Below are 15699 nucleotides of genomic sequence, written 5' to 3'. Positions count from 1 at the left end.
AAGAGAGCAGGCCTAGAGCCTGTTGGCCTGAGGTTCGGGGGCCAAAGGGGCGTGCTGGTCAGCAAGCATGGTGTCAGAGCCCTGGGCGGGCATCCTGAGCCCATCTGAGGCCAGCCTGCTTTCCTTGGTGTCTGCTAACAGCCACGCATGATACTTATACTCAAGGAACCTCTGAGGGTGAATCCAGGTCAGGCTACCTGACTACAGTAGACTCGGGAAGGTGCGTCCATTCTGTCTGCAGGGCCTAGAGGAACTGCTCATCCCCAGCCTGAAATGATCTCTGTTCCGCTCTTCCCATCCCTGGATTCCCACACCCCCACCAGACTGATAAGAAACCATATCAAGTCCAACACCCATTACTACCTAGGGCAGCGCCTCTTGCTTCTCTGACATCTCAGGGCATCATAGTCTGTTCTGTGTGTCCCTCCTCTCGCTGACTGCCTCATTCACTCTGTTCTAATCACACTGGTCATTTTACTGTTCCTTGAATTTGCCGAAGCCCTCACACCCGGCCAGCTCTCTTACCTCTGACTCTGCTCTATTTGTCCTCATAGCCCTTTATGACATGGCATCATCTGGTGTTTATTTGCTTACTGTCTGTCAGCCCAGCAGAGCAAAGGTTCCATAAAGGCAGGGACTGTGTTTTCTTTACTGCTCTGTCCCTGTGCCCACAACAGAGCCTGACCTATAGCAGGTACTTAATGAAACTTTGAGGAATGGAGGCAAAAGGAAAAAAGAGACGAAAGAATGAATAATTGAATAGTGTCTTTTCCTGCTCTCATTTTCTCCCCCAAGTAGACTCGAAGGATACTGGCCCTGGAAAAGATCTCTGTTGTTGAGAGACTCCAAGTACAGCTGTGTAACCCTAAGTACGTCACCTAACTTCTCTGAGTCTCCGTTTTGGCATCCATAAAATGGGAATTATTCTCTCTTTACATAACATACAGAGTGGTTGTGAGCACAAAATGAAACTAAAGAGTCAAAAGCAAATTAAAGAGATGAAGCATTTTACAAAGATCAGTATATCTCGGTGAGATTCACGAGATGCAAAGAGATGAGTTACTTGTCTAAAGAACTGACTTCACTGTTCTGTAGCTCCTGTCAGCTGAGCACAGAGGACCAGGAAAAGGATCAAGTATCCAAAAAGTCAGGGGCAGAAAATGAAGAGAGGGGAGAGGAAGACAGCCAAGCCCCAGGAGAGAAGAAAGCTGGAGGAAAGGGAGGAAGACCAGCCAGACATGCCACGTGTCCAGATGGTAGCTCCCGGGGACAGCATCTGGGTCTTCACACACATGGAACCTAACTTAGGTATTCTTCACTGCCAGTGCCCTGGATCAACCAAAGAACAGATTCAGCAGAGTACTCTCCCTCCCTCCATTATAGAGACGAACACAAGGCTCTTGAAACAAAGATCCTAACTGGGTTTAAGGAGCTTGGATGGAGCTCCGGGTGGCCCATCAGAGAAGGGAGTGGTGCAGGGCCCACCTGTGCCATCCGGCATCCCACAGACGTAGGTGGGCAGCATCTTGACTGTGGCCAGAGGGTGGGTATCTTTCTTCAGCCCGTACTCGAACTCCACCCGCATCTTGTTCCGAATGCCCACAAGTTGTTCTTGGGTCAGCCGGAACAGAGCCAGCACCTTATCAATCTGCTTCCGCTGGGCCTGCAGCCGGGAGGCCACTGCAGTCACCATGGCAGCCCCCTTGGTGCTGCCACTCTCTGACAGGAGGAATCGGACATCACAGTTCGGGACCAGTTTCCTCACCACCTTGTGCAGGCGTTTCGGGTATCTGGAGGCAGGGGTGATGGCAAAATATGTAAAAACCATAAAGGCCCAGGCCCAGCCAATAGAAACAGATACAGGTGGAGCAGTGGGACAGCATCCTGGGGAGCCCTGCTGGGCCAAGGCTCACTGCTTTAGTTGCTGGATGGAGGGAGATGATGGGGGTGACTAGGGTAGGGTCCAGGTCATCTGAGGGAGTGGAAGGGACCCTTGGAAGCCTCAAAGAAGTGGTTATTTTATCACTAATATTACAACTAGTATATGGGTTTCCGTGGTGACTCAGCAGTAAAGAATCTGCCTGCAATGCAGGAGCTGCAGGTTCGATTCCCAGGTCGGGAAGATCCCCTAGAGGAGGGCATGGCAACCACTCCAGTATTCTTGCCTGGAGAATCCCATGGACAGGGGAGCCTGGTGGGCTACAGTCCATAGGGTCGCAAAGAGTCAGACACAACTGAAGCAATTTAGCATGCATACACTCATAATATATTGATTGAACATCATCTCTGCCCACAAGGAAAAGGTTTTTTCCCCAGCTCTTCCCAGGTGTACATGCCTGACTGAATTACACCTCTGTTAGTCAGAGGGGCTTTCATTCTCCCTACTTCTGTGTTTTCCTTCCGGTATCCTTCATGTGAACACGGCAAACTCTGCCATCCAGTTATTGCCCCATTTATAACTGGACATATCTTACTTTCCTATCTTAACATAGTGAGTATTCAATAATAGATAGATGAATATAGGGATAGATAGATGGATAAGCACATAGATGGATGGCCTTGGTAGTTCAGGCTATTGGCTTTAGCAAAATATTCCTTTAAGAATGATCCCCTAAAGCAGCCCTGCCAGCTAGATGAATGTAATCTCTGAATTCACCCTTTGCTCTATAATCTCAGAACCATAGAATATGGTTGGTTCTGGAAACCCAGAAAAGCAGCCTAGTTTAGAAAGAAAACTGGACTCTGCTCCAGGGGAGATTGCTTGCGGAGGGTGTGGGCCGGAGACTAGCACTCACTGGGGGTGAATCTTGTAGAGTGTGCCGTCCACGCCCACCGTGGTGCGGAGCCGCACCAGCTTCTTGTTCTCCCGGAGGCGTGTCAGGATGGCTGCCAGGGCGGCTGCGCAGAGATTGGCCGAGCGGAAGGAGACGATGGTGCAGACGTGCTGGACCGCAATGCAGTCTGCATCGGACGGCTCCAGGCCCAAATCTGTCAGAATCTCTCTCGTATTGGCTAGGCCTTCTTTGTACCTGGCCAGGGGACAGGAATGAGAGGATCACACTGCCCCATCCCATGGGAATCCCCCTCAGAGAGAGTGTTCCCACCTCTCGGGACTGTGACCATAAACAGGCTGGCACATCATCTTATAATAATAATGATGATTCAACAATGATCATGGCGGCCACCACTTATTGCTCACTCACTATGGGCCGGGTGCTAGTCTAAGGACTTGACATGTGTGTTAACTTAGTCCTCACAACAAACCTGGGGGGAGGACCGTCATTATCCTACTGTGCTGAAGAGGGATCTGAAGCACAGACAGGGTAGGTAACCTGTCCATGGCACACGGCTGGTGAGTACAAGGGTCAAGACTTGAACTCCGGCAGTTAGATTAAGGAGCCCACCCTTGTAAGCACCCTATACTGCACTGCCTTTCATAGAAACTCAGTCCCTGCCAAGCTCTGCATAAACAGATTCTGGAAGTCAGATGTCACCCTGCTGAGCTCAGAATCTAAGCTGATTGCAAAGCTCAGGGCAGTGCCAGGGTTTCTAACAGGATCTTGAGTCAACCGGGGCCAGTCAGCCTCAGCAGTCAGCTCCCTACTGCAGACCTTTGTGTGAGCTCTTCTCTCTAATCACCAAAGCCAAAGCCAAATGCAGGCCCTGACAGCAGCAGGTAGAGAAGATTATTGCTGTAGTGGGAATTCTTAACTTGGATTCCACGCTAGGGCCTTAATGGTTCCAAAGATGCCCTGATATTATAAGCAGAATTGTGTGCAAGTGTGCATTTTGGGGGTAAAGGGTCCAGAACTTAGACTCTCAAAGGGATCTGCAACCCTAAAAAGGTTATATCACCAGTTTAGGGAGGAAAAAGGCAAAATAAGAAGGGGGTAAACCTCCAACAGCAGAAAACCTGGCTATTGAAACCAACCAGAAGCCACATGTGAGGCATGACAGGCACTGCTAATCCACCTGAAGCTGTGCACAGGTCTGAAATCGTCCTGGTGAAGAAGAAGATCTGGTTCCTCCTATGCACCACTCCCATGAGCACACCATGCCTTGGCTGCCCACCTTACCCTCTTCAGAGTCAAGGTGGGAGGGACCCTGCCAGTAGCTCACCTCTCCATGGCAGCCACATGCCGTGTTTCAATCTTGCCCTTAATGTGAAGAGCAGAGGATTTCTCACCGCCAAACAGGAGGCCTGCCTTGGCCATCTTCAGCAAGATGAGCCTGACGAGTTCACCCAAGTATAGGCCGCTGATCATCTTTTCAAACCTACATTTTGGTGAACAGATAAGTAGCAGCAATGCCTTTGGTTATGCAGCATTCCTTTCCCAAGCCCGTGAGCCATGGCCCATGGTCAGGAACACAAGTAGTGGAAAGGCCTCTTTCCGGGTCAGGAGGCCTCAGTCCTTGCCCCACCTTGAGGTGCCCTTCGGAGCCCACTGCAGCTCTCGGAGCTGCATTATCCCCGCGTATAAAAGAGGAACACTGAACTAGAGGAAACCTATGATTCTTTTCTGATCACAAAGTGCTTGAGTCCAAGAATCTTTATCTCAAATCACACTCGACTGTGGGGTGCCACTCTCAGATATAAGGAATCTCAACTTCAGAGAATTTAGGTACTTTCACAAGATCACTAACCACAGCATGACAAACCCAAATTTGAAATTTTTTCCAACTCCTACACGTTTCTGCCCAAGAGAAAAAGATGTTGCATCTGTTAGTTGGGCTTAGATAGCCTCAGAGAGGTTCTACAATAATATGAGTAAAATAGATAACCAAGAAGGACCTACTGTACAGAACAGGGAACTCTATCAATAGTCTGTAATAATCTATATGGGAAAAAATCTGCAAAATAATGAATATATGTATAACTGAATCACTTTGTTGTACACCTGAAACTAACACTTTAAATCAACCATACTCCAATAAAATTTTTAAACATAGTAATAAAATAAAATCTATAGACACACACACAAAATAATATGGGTGAAATGTCCCACCACGTTACCCACATGTGGACTTTCAGTCTGCATACAACAAGCAATTACTAACTGTTTCCCAAGTAAACTATTAAATATAATTTTTATTCTGCAAACATAATAAAATACAAAATCAAGGACAACCAGTTCCCTAATCAACTTTATCTATTTCATTATAAAAAGTCTTAAAATACTGCAAAAATAGAAAGACAATAGAAAGAAATCCCAGCTGAGCTTGGGATAGTGGAATTATGTTAAGTGAAATGAATAGTGTGAGGATGCTAAAGTCCTCACAGTGGACCCAGTTCCTTAGGCTGTGACTGTTCTGTGTCACCAGCAGAATGGGTGTGTGCTGGGGAACAAGTACATCAAAAGCAGAAATTCGTTCCTCAGATATTCACTTCTAGTGTTGAGTGGTTTCCAGGAGGTACTTAAAATGTTTATTCACCAGGGCTTCTTGGGAAAATGGTTGATTCCATTGCTGGGACTGGGAAAGTACATGGTGAGCCTGGAGCATCTTACTGTGCAAGAAAATAAGGAAGTATTTAAAGAGTGATGGGAACATGTCAAGAGCACTTAGGAAGCTTGAGCTTCCACTGGCTTAAATCTGAAAAAAAAAATTGATAGGAAGGAATGATAATGATAGGAAAAAAATGATAACTCATTAAATTATAAAAGAATCCATATTAGTATAAGGAGAAACTTCCCTGGTGGCTAAGACGGTAAAGCGTCTGCCTGCAATGCAGGAGACCCAGGTTCGATCCCTGGGTCGGGAAGATCCCTGGAGAAGGAAATGGCAACCCACTCCAGTATCCTTGCCTGGAGAATCCCATGGATGGAGGAGCCTGGTAGGCTACAGTCCACGGGGGTCGCAAAGAGTCAGACACGACTGAGCTACTTCACAGTAGTGATGGGAACATGTCAAAAGCACTTAGGGACTAGCTTGAGCTTCCACTGGCTAAATCTGAAAAAACAAAATTGATAGGAAGGAATGATAAAATAATGATAGGAAAGAATTATAACTCATTAAATTATAAAAGAATCCATATTAGTATAAGAAAGTAAGTGGAGGAGATAGCTCTTCCTTACAGTATTCCTTACAGTAGAATAGCAACTAATAACTGCAGAGAGAATGATGGATCTAGAAATTCATCAATGGGCGCTAAAACTAGAGAGTAAAAGTTTAATGAAACATAGGATAATTGCATAGTCTCGAAGTATCTCTTCACCAGATACTTATTCATTACAGAGGGAATAACCTTGTGGTGGAAAAACCTCTCGAACATTCCCTTAATCAAGTGATTTGAATTTGTGTCACCAGTAACTGAATAAATATTATACACTTCCAGATCTGATGCCCCGGAAGGACACACACCACTTGTGTGATAGTCCTGCTGAAAATGCACCACCTGAATCCAGTCATGAGAAACGTCAGCTACAAGCTGAGAGACATGCTGTGAAACACATGGTCTGTATTCTTGAAGACCACGAAAAGCAAAAATATATTACAGAAGATTGAAAGAGGTGAAAGAGATACGGCAGCAACATATAATGTGTGATCCTGGACCTGGACAAGTTTTCTTTTTAAATAAAGGACATTAGTGGGGCAGCTGGTGAGTTTTGAGTAAGATCTATAAATTAGATATTAGAACTGATTAAATGCTAATGTTTTAATTTTGATAATTACACTTTGGTTATACAAGCGAATGCACTTGTTCTCAGGTAATACTCTGAAGTATTTAGGGGTGAAGGGATACTACATTTGCAATTGTAGTCTCAGATGGTTCAGAAAAATGATTTCATTCAGACATGTGTTTATACAGGTGTATGTTTTATACAGGTGTATATTGTATGTGTCTGTGTATATACATATACACACAGATCGAATGTTACTGTTTGGGAATTTGACTGAAAGTTGTACAATTCTCACTACTTTTCTATAAATCTGAAATTATTTTTTAAAATCGCAAACATTTTTTCATTCAACAGACACTTTTTGTTTGTTTTTTAACAAACACTTAAAGCTGCAACAATGTGTAAAGACGCTATGTGTAGAAAGGAAAGGAATTCCCAAGTGTAGCTGCCTTCAGGGAGCTTAGCATACAGTCAGAGCTGAGGCAGACCCTGAAGGCTTATACCACATGTGGGCGTGGGATGAGAGTGCAGGAAGTCTCCATGAGACCTGAGGCCGGGAGGGACTCACACCAGGTGCTTTGCGATGAGGCCTAGGAGACAGTGAGGTGCAGGGGAGCCCTGAAACACAAATGAGGAATGTGTGCTTCCTCAGGCTGCACTGATTTGTTCTGTGACCATTCATTCCAATGGGCCAAAAAGGCAGGACTTGAGTCACCGGGTTCACAGCTGTATCTCCCCTGCCTCTGGATTGAATTTGATCAGGGATATGACCTGGGAGAAATCACTCAGTTTCTTTGGCTTCCCTTTCCTCATCTATCTGGTGAAACTGAAATATCAATACACGCCTTGCCTCTTAAACTCCCTGTGACGGAGAACAAGCGACAGCTAAGGAGTCTCCCAGGTATGAAGCGTACCTGAGTGAGTGGACAGTCACTGGTGCCGATGCCCAGATTACAGCACAGGGTACTCACAGCTGCTTCCCGGGGTTAAGAGAGCCGAGGTCCAGCTCCCGGTCAAACTCGGTGCGGATGTCCTCCAGGGCCCCGTCGTCCCCGAAGGCTCCCCACTCGGTGTTGACGCACATCCTCCCCTCGTCGCCCTCCACCAGGTCGATGTTGCTCATGTCCTCCATGTAGCACGCGTTGGTGCCGGTACCTGGACGAGGGAGCAGAGAGAAAACGGACAGACGTGAGGGCTCCCAGCTGGGCAAAGACAGAGGAAGCCCTCAACCGCCTGAGAGTCCTCTGAAAGCGCCACAAAGTGCTTTTGATGCACTCCCGGGGCTGGTTCCTGCTGAGGGAAGCAGCTTTGGCAAGCCCGGGAGTTCATGAGGAATGAAGCTGACATGTCAAGTCCACACTTGTCGGGGTGTTAATGGTGTACTGTTATGAATGGAGTCAATTGTGAAGAAGTCCCGATGAATATGTATGAAAGCTGACTGAGCACATTTACCGAGAGGACGATGAGTAAACTGAATCTCATGTTTTTAAAAATTCACCGACTCACTAATATTTTTAATCCTTTCCCTGTGCCACTTAGCCTCTTCTCTATTTGATACTAAAAATATTCCTTACTCATAGCCTGCCACAAATTGTTCCTAGCATAAGCTACATCCTTATCTTTGACAGTGATGAGCTATCACATAAGAGAGCAACATGCATTATTCAAACATAAATTCACTCCAAGGAAATGCCTCAAACACTTGAGTAGTGAGGAGTGGCTGCAGATAGGTACAACCTGTTTGAGATATATTGGGATGATGGAAGTGTTCCAGCTGGACTGTGGTGATGATTACAAAACTCTATAAATTCACTAAAATCACTAATTATTACCTAAATGAGAGGGTTTTTATGCTTCAAACCCTATGCTTCAAAGGTAGTCTTTGTTTGGCCGTGACATGTGGCATGTGGGATCTTAGTTGGCCAACCAGGGGCCAAATCTGTGCCCCCTGCAGTGGAAATGTGGGGTCTTAGCCACAGGATTACCAGGGAAGTCCCAGTAAAGCTATTTTTGTTGTTGTTGTTATTGTTGTTTTAATTTTAAGTATCTTTCCCTGGCTGATATTTAGTCTCAGGATTTTAAAGGCAACATGAGAAATAAGAGTCGTAGGCAATCAGATTGTAATACAATATCCGGAAAAGGCTTTTCTCAGAAAAGTACAGACACTGGCACCCAATTAGCAGGTTATCAGACAGTCAGTAAGACAGACACAGCCGACCATGGCAGGTGCCACGCGGGGCAAGCGCCAGGCCCATTCTGAGGTATGGGGCTCCAGGAACTGGAAGGCAAATCAAGAGCCCCAGATGTAAAGATCCTACTCTTTGGGAAAGTCAGACTGAGGAGAGTGAGATGCAAATTAGGAAAAAACAAGTCAGAAAACTTTCCCCGATAGTAGTAAAGGAATAGGAGGGTTGAAGAGACATTTGAGAACAGCCTGTAAATCCAGTCCATTTGGCCTTACTGACCCCACACGGCCCTTTTCACGGACCCCTCCGGGAGGGCCCCCTTCCAGCTCAGGTGTTGAGACACCCACGGACACTCCCACTTTGCTGTGGCCCCCCTGGTCCTGCGCCACAGAATGCAGTGGCCTCTTGGCTGGCCTTAGCCCCAGTAGTCGATTCTCTACACAGCAGCCAAACGAGCTTTTCCAAACGCACACCCCACTTGTCCATCCACCACCCAAGGTCCTCTAGTGCCTTCTCTCCCGTGGGTTTAAAGTCAAAGAGCTTCCAGGGACTGTGTCCCACGTCCTCGGTGATCTGCCCAGTCCCAGCCACTCTTTCTCACCCGAATGGCCTCACTCGCTTTGATTCACAACCATTCAGCCTTTTAGGGCTCCTCAAGCAGCCCAGACTCATTCCCCTCTCACAGGCCACAGGATTCGCTTCCTCTCCATCTCTGCTTTGCTCCCTCCTCCTCATCACGGAGGTCCCTGCTCAAATGTCAGTCCTCAGTGAGGTCTCACCTCACAACCCCACTGCCCTCCCTCTCAGTCACATCACCCTGGTTTATATTCCTCATCACACTAACCACCTGAAATGTGATTTGTTTAGGCCATTTTGGTCTCTCACCCACCTCTGCACTGAAAATTTCAGGAGTACAGGAATCTTTGGGACTCTCACCATCGAGAATCCAACACAGAGCCCAAGGCCTAGCACACAATGGTAACTCAGTAAACACTTGTTGAATGAATGCGTGTATTAATTTTCTATCTCCCTATGTTGCTTCTTCTAAGTAGAAACCACCAATACTCTTCCCACAGAATTTACTCAGAGTTTCCTGAAACTAAGCCCCAAACCAGCCCCTTTCAACCCACCTCCAAAGAGCAAGGCAAATTGAGTTACCAATGATGACACCAACTTCGCAGTAGGGATCGTCATAGGCACACGTCATCATGGTCCCCACGGTGTCGTTGACCAAAGCCAGGATGTCCACATCTAAGTCCTGTTGGAACACAAGTCCCAGAGGGCATCAGTGTGTGGGAGAGAGGCTCTCTTCCTTATTTTTCCCCATAGGGGAAGCAAAAGTAACGAAGGTGCCTGGTTGAGAGAATCACTAGATCCTGTCTTCTGGGCCTGCCTGTAAGAAAAAAGGCCTTTGCCCCACAGCCGTTGTCTGCCTTCAGTCAAGATGTTCTGACTTTTCCTGCTGACCTCTAGATCGTACACACCTGTGACTCAAGATGAACTAGCAAAACAGGAAAGAACTGTTAGGGAAATTAAAATGGAGGTAGTCTTGTTCGAGATTCAAAATTAGGGGAGCAGGCCTCTGACTGACTTCTGACCTTGGCAGAACTACATGTCTGCTTGCAAGACATGTAGTGTCTTGCCACTTGCTGGTGGTTACCAGCAAGTCAAGTGGCACTTTAGATAAGAAAAGGAGTGGGTCTTGGACTTTCTTAAGCCCCTGGAGACCTCGCTAGTCCCCCAGGGTCTAAGGAATCTTAAGATTCACAAGTTGAAATGAATAGCATGTAAAAGTTAAAGGAAAACCAGAGCTGCATTTTCATGTGAAAAACGGTTAATAGTATCAGTTTGCAGGCTGCTTATAAGCAGAACTGCGATTTGAAGTCTCATCCATGGTGCGGATGCACCACCTTGGACCCTTTTCCCAGCTGGGGCTCCAGATTGCTATTACTTAGGACTTCCCAGTGTCATTCAAGTGTGGACGTAGGTTGTCGGCCCAATTTGGTGATGTATACACTGTTATTCCTCTCTATTGTTTCTGTTTCTTCTAATGACCGTATATTGAAATTAAGTTATATAATCTTCTAGAAAAAATTTAAATTGTTAAAAAAAAGAAAGAAGGACTTTGTCGAGGTTTAAGGTTCAGGGGAGAAAAAGAGCAATTGAGACTGAAGAGTGAATGAAACCCATGCTCCTGTTTCATGGGTGAAGGCCTCTGAGCAATGAAAACATGAGGGACAGATCTCCAGGACTCCAGCCAGTGCTTGAAGAACGCTGAGGAATCATGTTTATCCTAGGAGGAATGGTGCCTCCAGGAGAAAACACCAAAGTCCTCGCCCACAGGGACATTTTAACCAGCCGCAGCCAAGTCCTCTCCGTGAGCAGCACCAGGGGTTTCCTGTTCTATCAAGTCAACTAGGGTTATTGCACCACGGTTCCACAATGTTTGGGAGAGCATTTTAAAGCAAAATGAAAACAATAAGAGAAAAAGTATACAAAAGACTATGATAGCAACTTTAAAGAGAAAAAAGACTGGAAGGGTATACTTCAAAATATTTCTCACATTGTCAGTGTAACGAGTCACCTGGGTTAATTTGTGTACTCAGCTCAGCCAGGAGCATGGCTTGCTTTAATAGTTCTTTAAATTATTGTAAAATGTATCCAACAAATAGAGATATTCAGTGAGTAGGGTGCGGAAAATGGGACATAGAACCAGACAGGAAAGAAAATGACCTTTCATGCCTCAGAGAGGAAAGGTGAGGGCTGGAGCATCACACAGCATCAAGTCTAACCAAGACCCCCTGAAGAGGCTATGGCAGCTGGGGAGGTCCCAGGGAAGTATTGGGTCACCCTTCAACAGTAATTGCCACATACCAGGCCCACAGGAGGGTTTATCCAAATTGGCCACATCTGTGCTACAGTGAGAACTTTCTTAAGATCAAGTCCCTCTCTGATTCTCCTTCGAGGGCAGACACGGCAGAAGACAACCTTTCCCCACCCCCACAAGAGATAAGGGCCAGAACTAGGGGAGCTCCCCACACTCAGATGGGTTCCTTACCTGGTGTCTTTTCATAGCATTGGTCAGAGAGCTCACTACGTCTGTGCCCTGAACTCCCCTCGCCTTAAACTTCTTCGTCCATGAAAGCAGGATACCCTGGGGGAAGATATTAGATCCAGACAAAATAAAGAAGGCACGCAGTTCTGAAAATGAGCTGCAGAAATTTCATGCTTACTACAGTGGGTCCTCTGTAGCCTTCTCTTTAAGTTGAGTCACACCAATTCTTTTATTTCCTTAGAGGCCTTTTCTAATAATTTTGACATGTGTATTACTCTCATCTGAGCAGTTTAAAATATTATACACAGGGGCAGAAAGAACAATGGCTGCAGAGTCAGAATGCTTGGGGTCACAATACACTGTTCAAATCATTTAACCTCCCTGAGCCTCAGTTTACTCATCTGGAAATGGAAACATCACCTCCCTGCCACAGGAGTGTTCTGATGGAAGTGCCCAGAATGTGGCAGACACATGATGTGTGCAGAATGTCTAGTTTGCCAGGTCCACAAACAGAACCAACGTGTTACTTTGTAAGACTCTTCTGGGGACTTAATTCCAACTTGGTAAAATGGATCTCAATATGCATTATCAATTATCTGCTTACAAGTGGTATTTCTCAAAGAGTTTCATGTCTAACATAGCAAATAATCACAGGATTTTTCAGACTGAAGGAGAACTTGCAGATTAAAAAATGCCCAAGGTTACCTAGTGGAGAGGAGTTGAGCCCAAACTTACAAACTCCCTGACTAGCCCCACCCCCTCAGCTTATGAATAAAGCAGACAAGCTTCAGAAAAGAAGGAAGATGCTCCAAGTCTCGTAGTCAGTGAAGGAGACAGCCCAATTGGTATGCAGGTTTCTGAAACTAACCCCCTCCCCCACACCCCTCTAACCCCCCACCCCCACTTCAGAGATCAGGTTTTTTTCCCTGCACCACAGCGCTACCTAGTGGTAGCTCCCCCTAACTTCTGCCCTCTTGGGCTATGGTAACTCCTGCCCCGCTGGACAGAGGAGTGAGAGATTGTTTGGTGGTATCCCCTCAAAAAGGATGCCAGGGACAATGTGGGACCTGTTAAGGGGAGATATATGGCGGAGTGGGGAGTAAATGCATGTGACATAGTGTTAAGTGGGAAAAAAAAGCTGTACATACAGCATAGCACCAGTATTCAATATAGATACAATTGCAAGGGGCTCAGACAGAAAAGAATCTGCCTGCAATTCAGGAAGCCCAGGCTCAGTCTCTGGTTGAGGAAGATCCCCTGGAGACGGGAATGGTTACCCACTCCAGTATTCTTGCCTGGATATTTCCATGGACAGAGGAGGCTAACAGGCTATAGTCCATGGGATCCCAAAGAGTCAGACACGACGGAGTGACTAACACTTTCATGACTGCAAGGAAAACCCAATAATTCTAGTAGTGGCTATCTCTGAAGGTTGGGATTAGAGGAGATTTCTATTTTCTTCTTTAAAGTTTTCAATTCCGACCTTCTTTTCTCTCTCTTTCCCCCCCTACCTTTAAGAAATATTGCCATTTTATCATCAGAAACACACATACACACACAGAAATTTTTCTTTGATTAAGACTTTTCTGTTTCCTCATTTAAACAAACAAAACAACAACAAAATGACCTTGTCCTTTAAGTCCAATGCCCTGATCTTCTTTAATCGTTTTTTAGTGTCACAAAGAATCCTCCTCAGTCACACCCCCTCATGAAGTCTTCCCTTTCCCACCTCCTTCTGTACCTACATGGTTGATCAGACTGCACCTTCTCCAAACCCCTTATTTTCATGTCACAAATTTACATGCAGCAGAATCGTGGTTAAACAGCTATGCCCACTCTTGGTTGTTATTACTAATGCATTTACTTATGACTGAAACTTTTCTGCTTTAGACTTCTCTGAAAGGCAACCTGGGAGGAAATTTTATAAAATGCAAGTAATTCAACTAGACTTGGAAGAGAAACATTTGCACCTTTACTTGATATAATCAAGCCACCCTTTCCTAGTTTAAATGTCATCCGAAAACTCTCCTTGGGATGCAACACAAAATGGGTCAAAATGCTTTCAGGCACCTGTTGGTATTTTTTTAAAAACAACTGTATTTACTTACTTCTGGGCGGGGGGTGTGTGGCATGCTGCACAGCATGTAAAAATCTTAGTTCTCTGACCACTGATCAAGCCTGCACCCCCCTACACTGGGAGCAGAGAAAATAAACCACTGGATCACCAGGGAGTCGCCTGGTGGCATTTTAAACAACATTCTAGAGCTCTGTGTTTTTGGAAAATCAGTGTGGTCAGAGAGTTTGTGAGCTTGGGCTGAGCAATTCTTGGCTGTGTGGCCTTGGATAAGTCTCTTAACCTCTCTGAACTGCAGTTTCTTCAAATATAAAATTGAAATAATTTTATCTGCCTCATACGATTGCTTTGGGATTTTAATGAGGTTATACACACGGAGGGTTCAACATAGTACAAGTGTAAAAATCTGAGGTATAGTCTATCATCATTATCATAATCTTCCTTCTTCTTAAGGTCTCTGTTCCTAAGCTCAAATAAGAGGTGTTTAACTATCTGGAGAATTGAGGCCTGATTTCCTGACTCCCCCCACTGCCCCTACTGACTTGGGGGAACTCTGTCCTTTAAACTTGCAAAGACAAGCAAAGCTCCACCTGGCCTCTTCTAACTTTCCTGAAACCTTTACACTATTTCCACCCCCCACCAATTCTTTCTTTAGAAAATAACTAATCAGTAAACCTTAGCCCATATCATGTATAGATAGATAATGGTAAATTCCCATTCAATGGAACCCAGTAAAAGATTGATTACACCTTTCAATTGTCAGATAGTTATCAAGTCTTATTAAATATAAGACACTGCGCTTGAAACCCTAGAAATGGACAGGAAGAACAATATAAAATAGTGCCTGCCCTCCAGAAATATCTGTTCAGTTGAGGGACAAGGTACAAAAGCATGAAGAGACAAGTTGTATGGGGACATTCATTAAAACTGAAGCTACCATTGATGCACCAGGCGCAGTGCTCAGCACGTTACAGAAGCTTTGTCTAAGCTTCACCTCAGCCCAGCGAGTAGACAGTATCCCTGTTTTACAGATAAGAAAACAAGGGACCCAAGAAGTTAAGTAACTTGCCCAGGGGACCCAACAGGTCCTGAGCCATGATTCAAAGTCAGGTCTATTAAATGTGAAAACCCACTCCCTTTCCACTATCCCACAATCAATAAACGTCTCAAGGCAACAACATCAAACACATCCCAAGTCAAGGTGGGTCCATGGATTGGCTGTGAGCTGGGTGCCATGACCTGTCTGGGCAGCAAGAGTTCAGGGACCATCACCCCAGGCAGGAGACCTGACTCAAGACAATAGCCTCCTGGCCCCAGAAAGCTCCCTGTCCTGTTATATGGCCTCTTATTTATTTTCACAGATTCACGTAAGATCAGGTTTACCTTCTCCCCATTTACAAACTGATAATCTGAGGCATAGAGAGGTGGATTACCCGAGTGCCCAGCTGGCTAGTTGCACAGCTAAGAGTACATCCCAGACACCAGGTCTGCTCAGTAACACTGTCACTCCAGGGACCCCACCTCAGCCCTCCTCCTAAGGGTTCACTGTAGAGGGAGACTCCCCCAGCCTTCCCCTTCTTATTCTAGTTAACTGTGTCAGTGCTTCCGAGTGTGGTCGCCAGACCAACAACATCCATACCACCCAGTGAATATTAAAAATACAAATCTAAGGCTCCATTGGTTAAGAAACTCCTGCATGGGGCCCAGCAATCTGTGTTTAACAAGCCCTCCAGGGGTTCTGACTAAACCAAGGTCTGAGAACCA

The 15699-nt window shown here is 45.7% G+C and overlaps 1 protein-coding gene and 1 non-coding gene across 3 annotated transcripts in view; one reads left to right on the top strand and one right to left on the bottom strand.

Annotated features, from left to right (window-relative positions):
- HKDC1 (hexokinase domain containing 1) overlaps nucleotides 1-15699 on the bottom strand; it is a 60590-nt gene that overhangs the window by 34020 nt on the left and 10871 nt on the right. For both annotated transcript variants that reach the window (XM_059882599.1, NM_001191484.1), the window contains 6 exon segments: nucleotides 11865-11960; nucleotides 9965-10064; nucleotides 7592-7775; nucleotides 4120-4275; nucleotides 2796-3029; nucleotides 1486-1790 (listed from right to left, as the gene is read on the bottom strand). In XM_059882599.1, coding sequence (XP_059738582.1) covers nucleotides 1486-1790; nucleotides 2796-3029; nucleotides 4120-4275; nucleotides 7592-7775; nucleotides 9965-10064; nucleotides 11865-11960 — 1075 coding nt within the window.
- On the top strand, nucleotides 5690-5761 carry TRNAC-GCA (transfer RNA cysteine (anticodon GCA)). Its single transcript has one exon. It is a non-coding gene; the product is annotated as a tRNA-Cys (tRNA).

Source organism: Bos taurus, chromosome 28 (genome assembly GCF_002263795.3).
Source record: "Bos taurus isolate L1 Dominette 01449 registration number 42190680 breed Hereford chromosome 28, ARS-UCD2.0, whole genome shotgun sequence".
Taxonomy (NCBI): domain Eukaryota; kingdom Metazoa; phylum Chordata; class Mammalia; order Artiodactyla; family Bovidae; genus Bos; species Bos taurus.
This window is presented reverse-complemented; position numbering and strand designations above follow the sequence as displayed.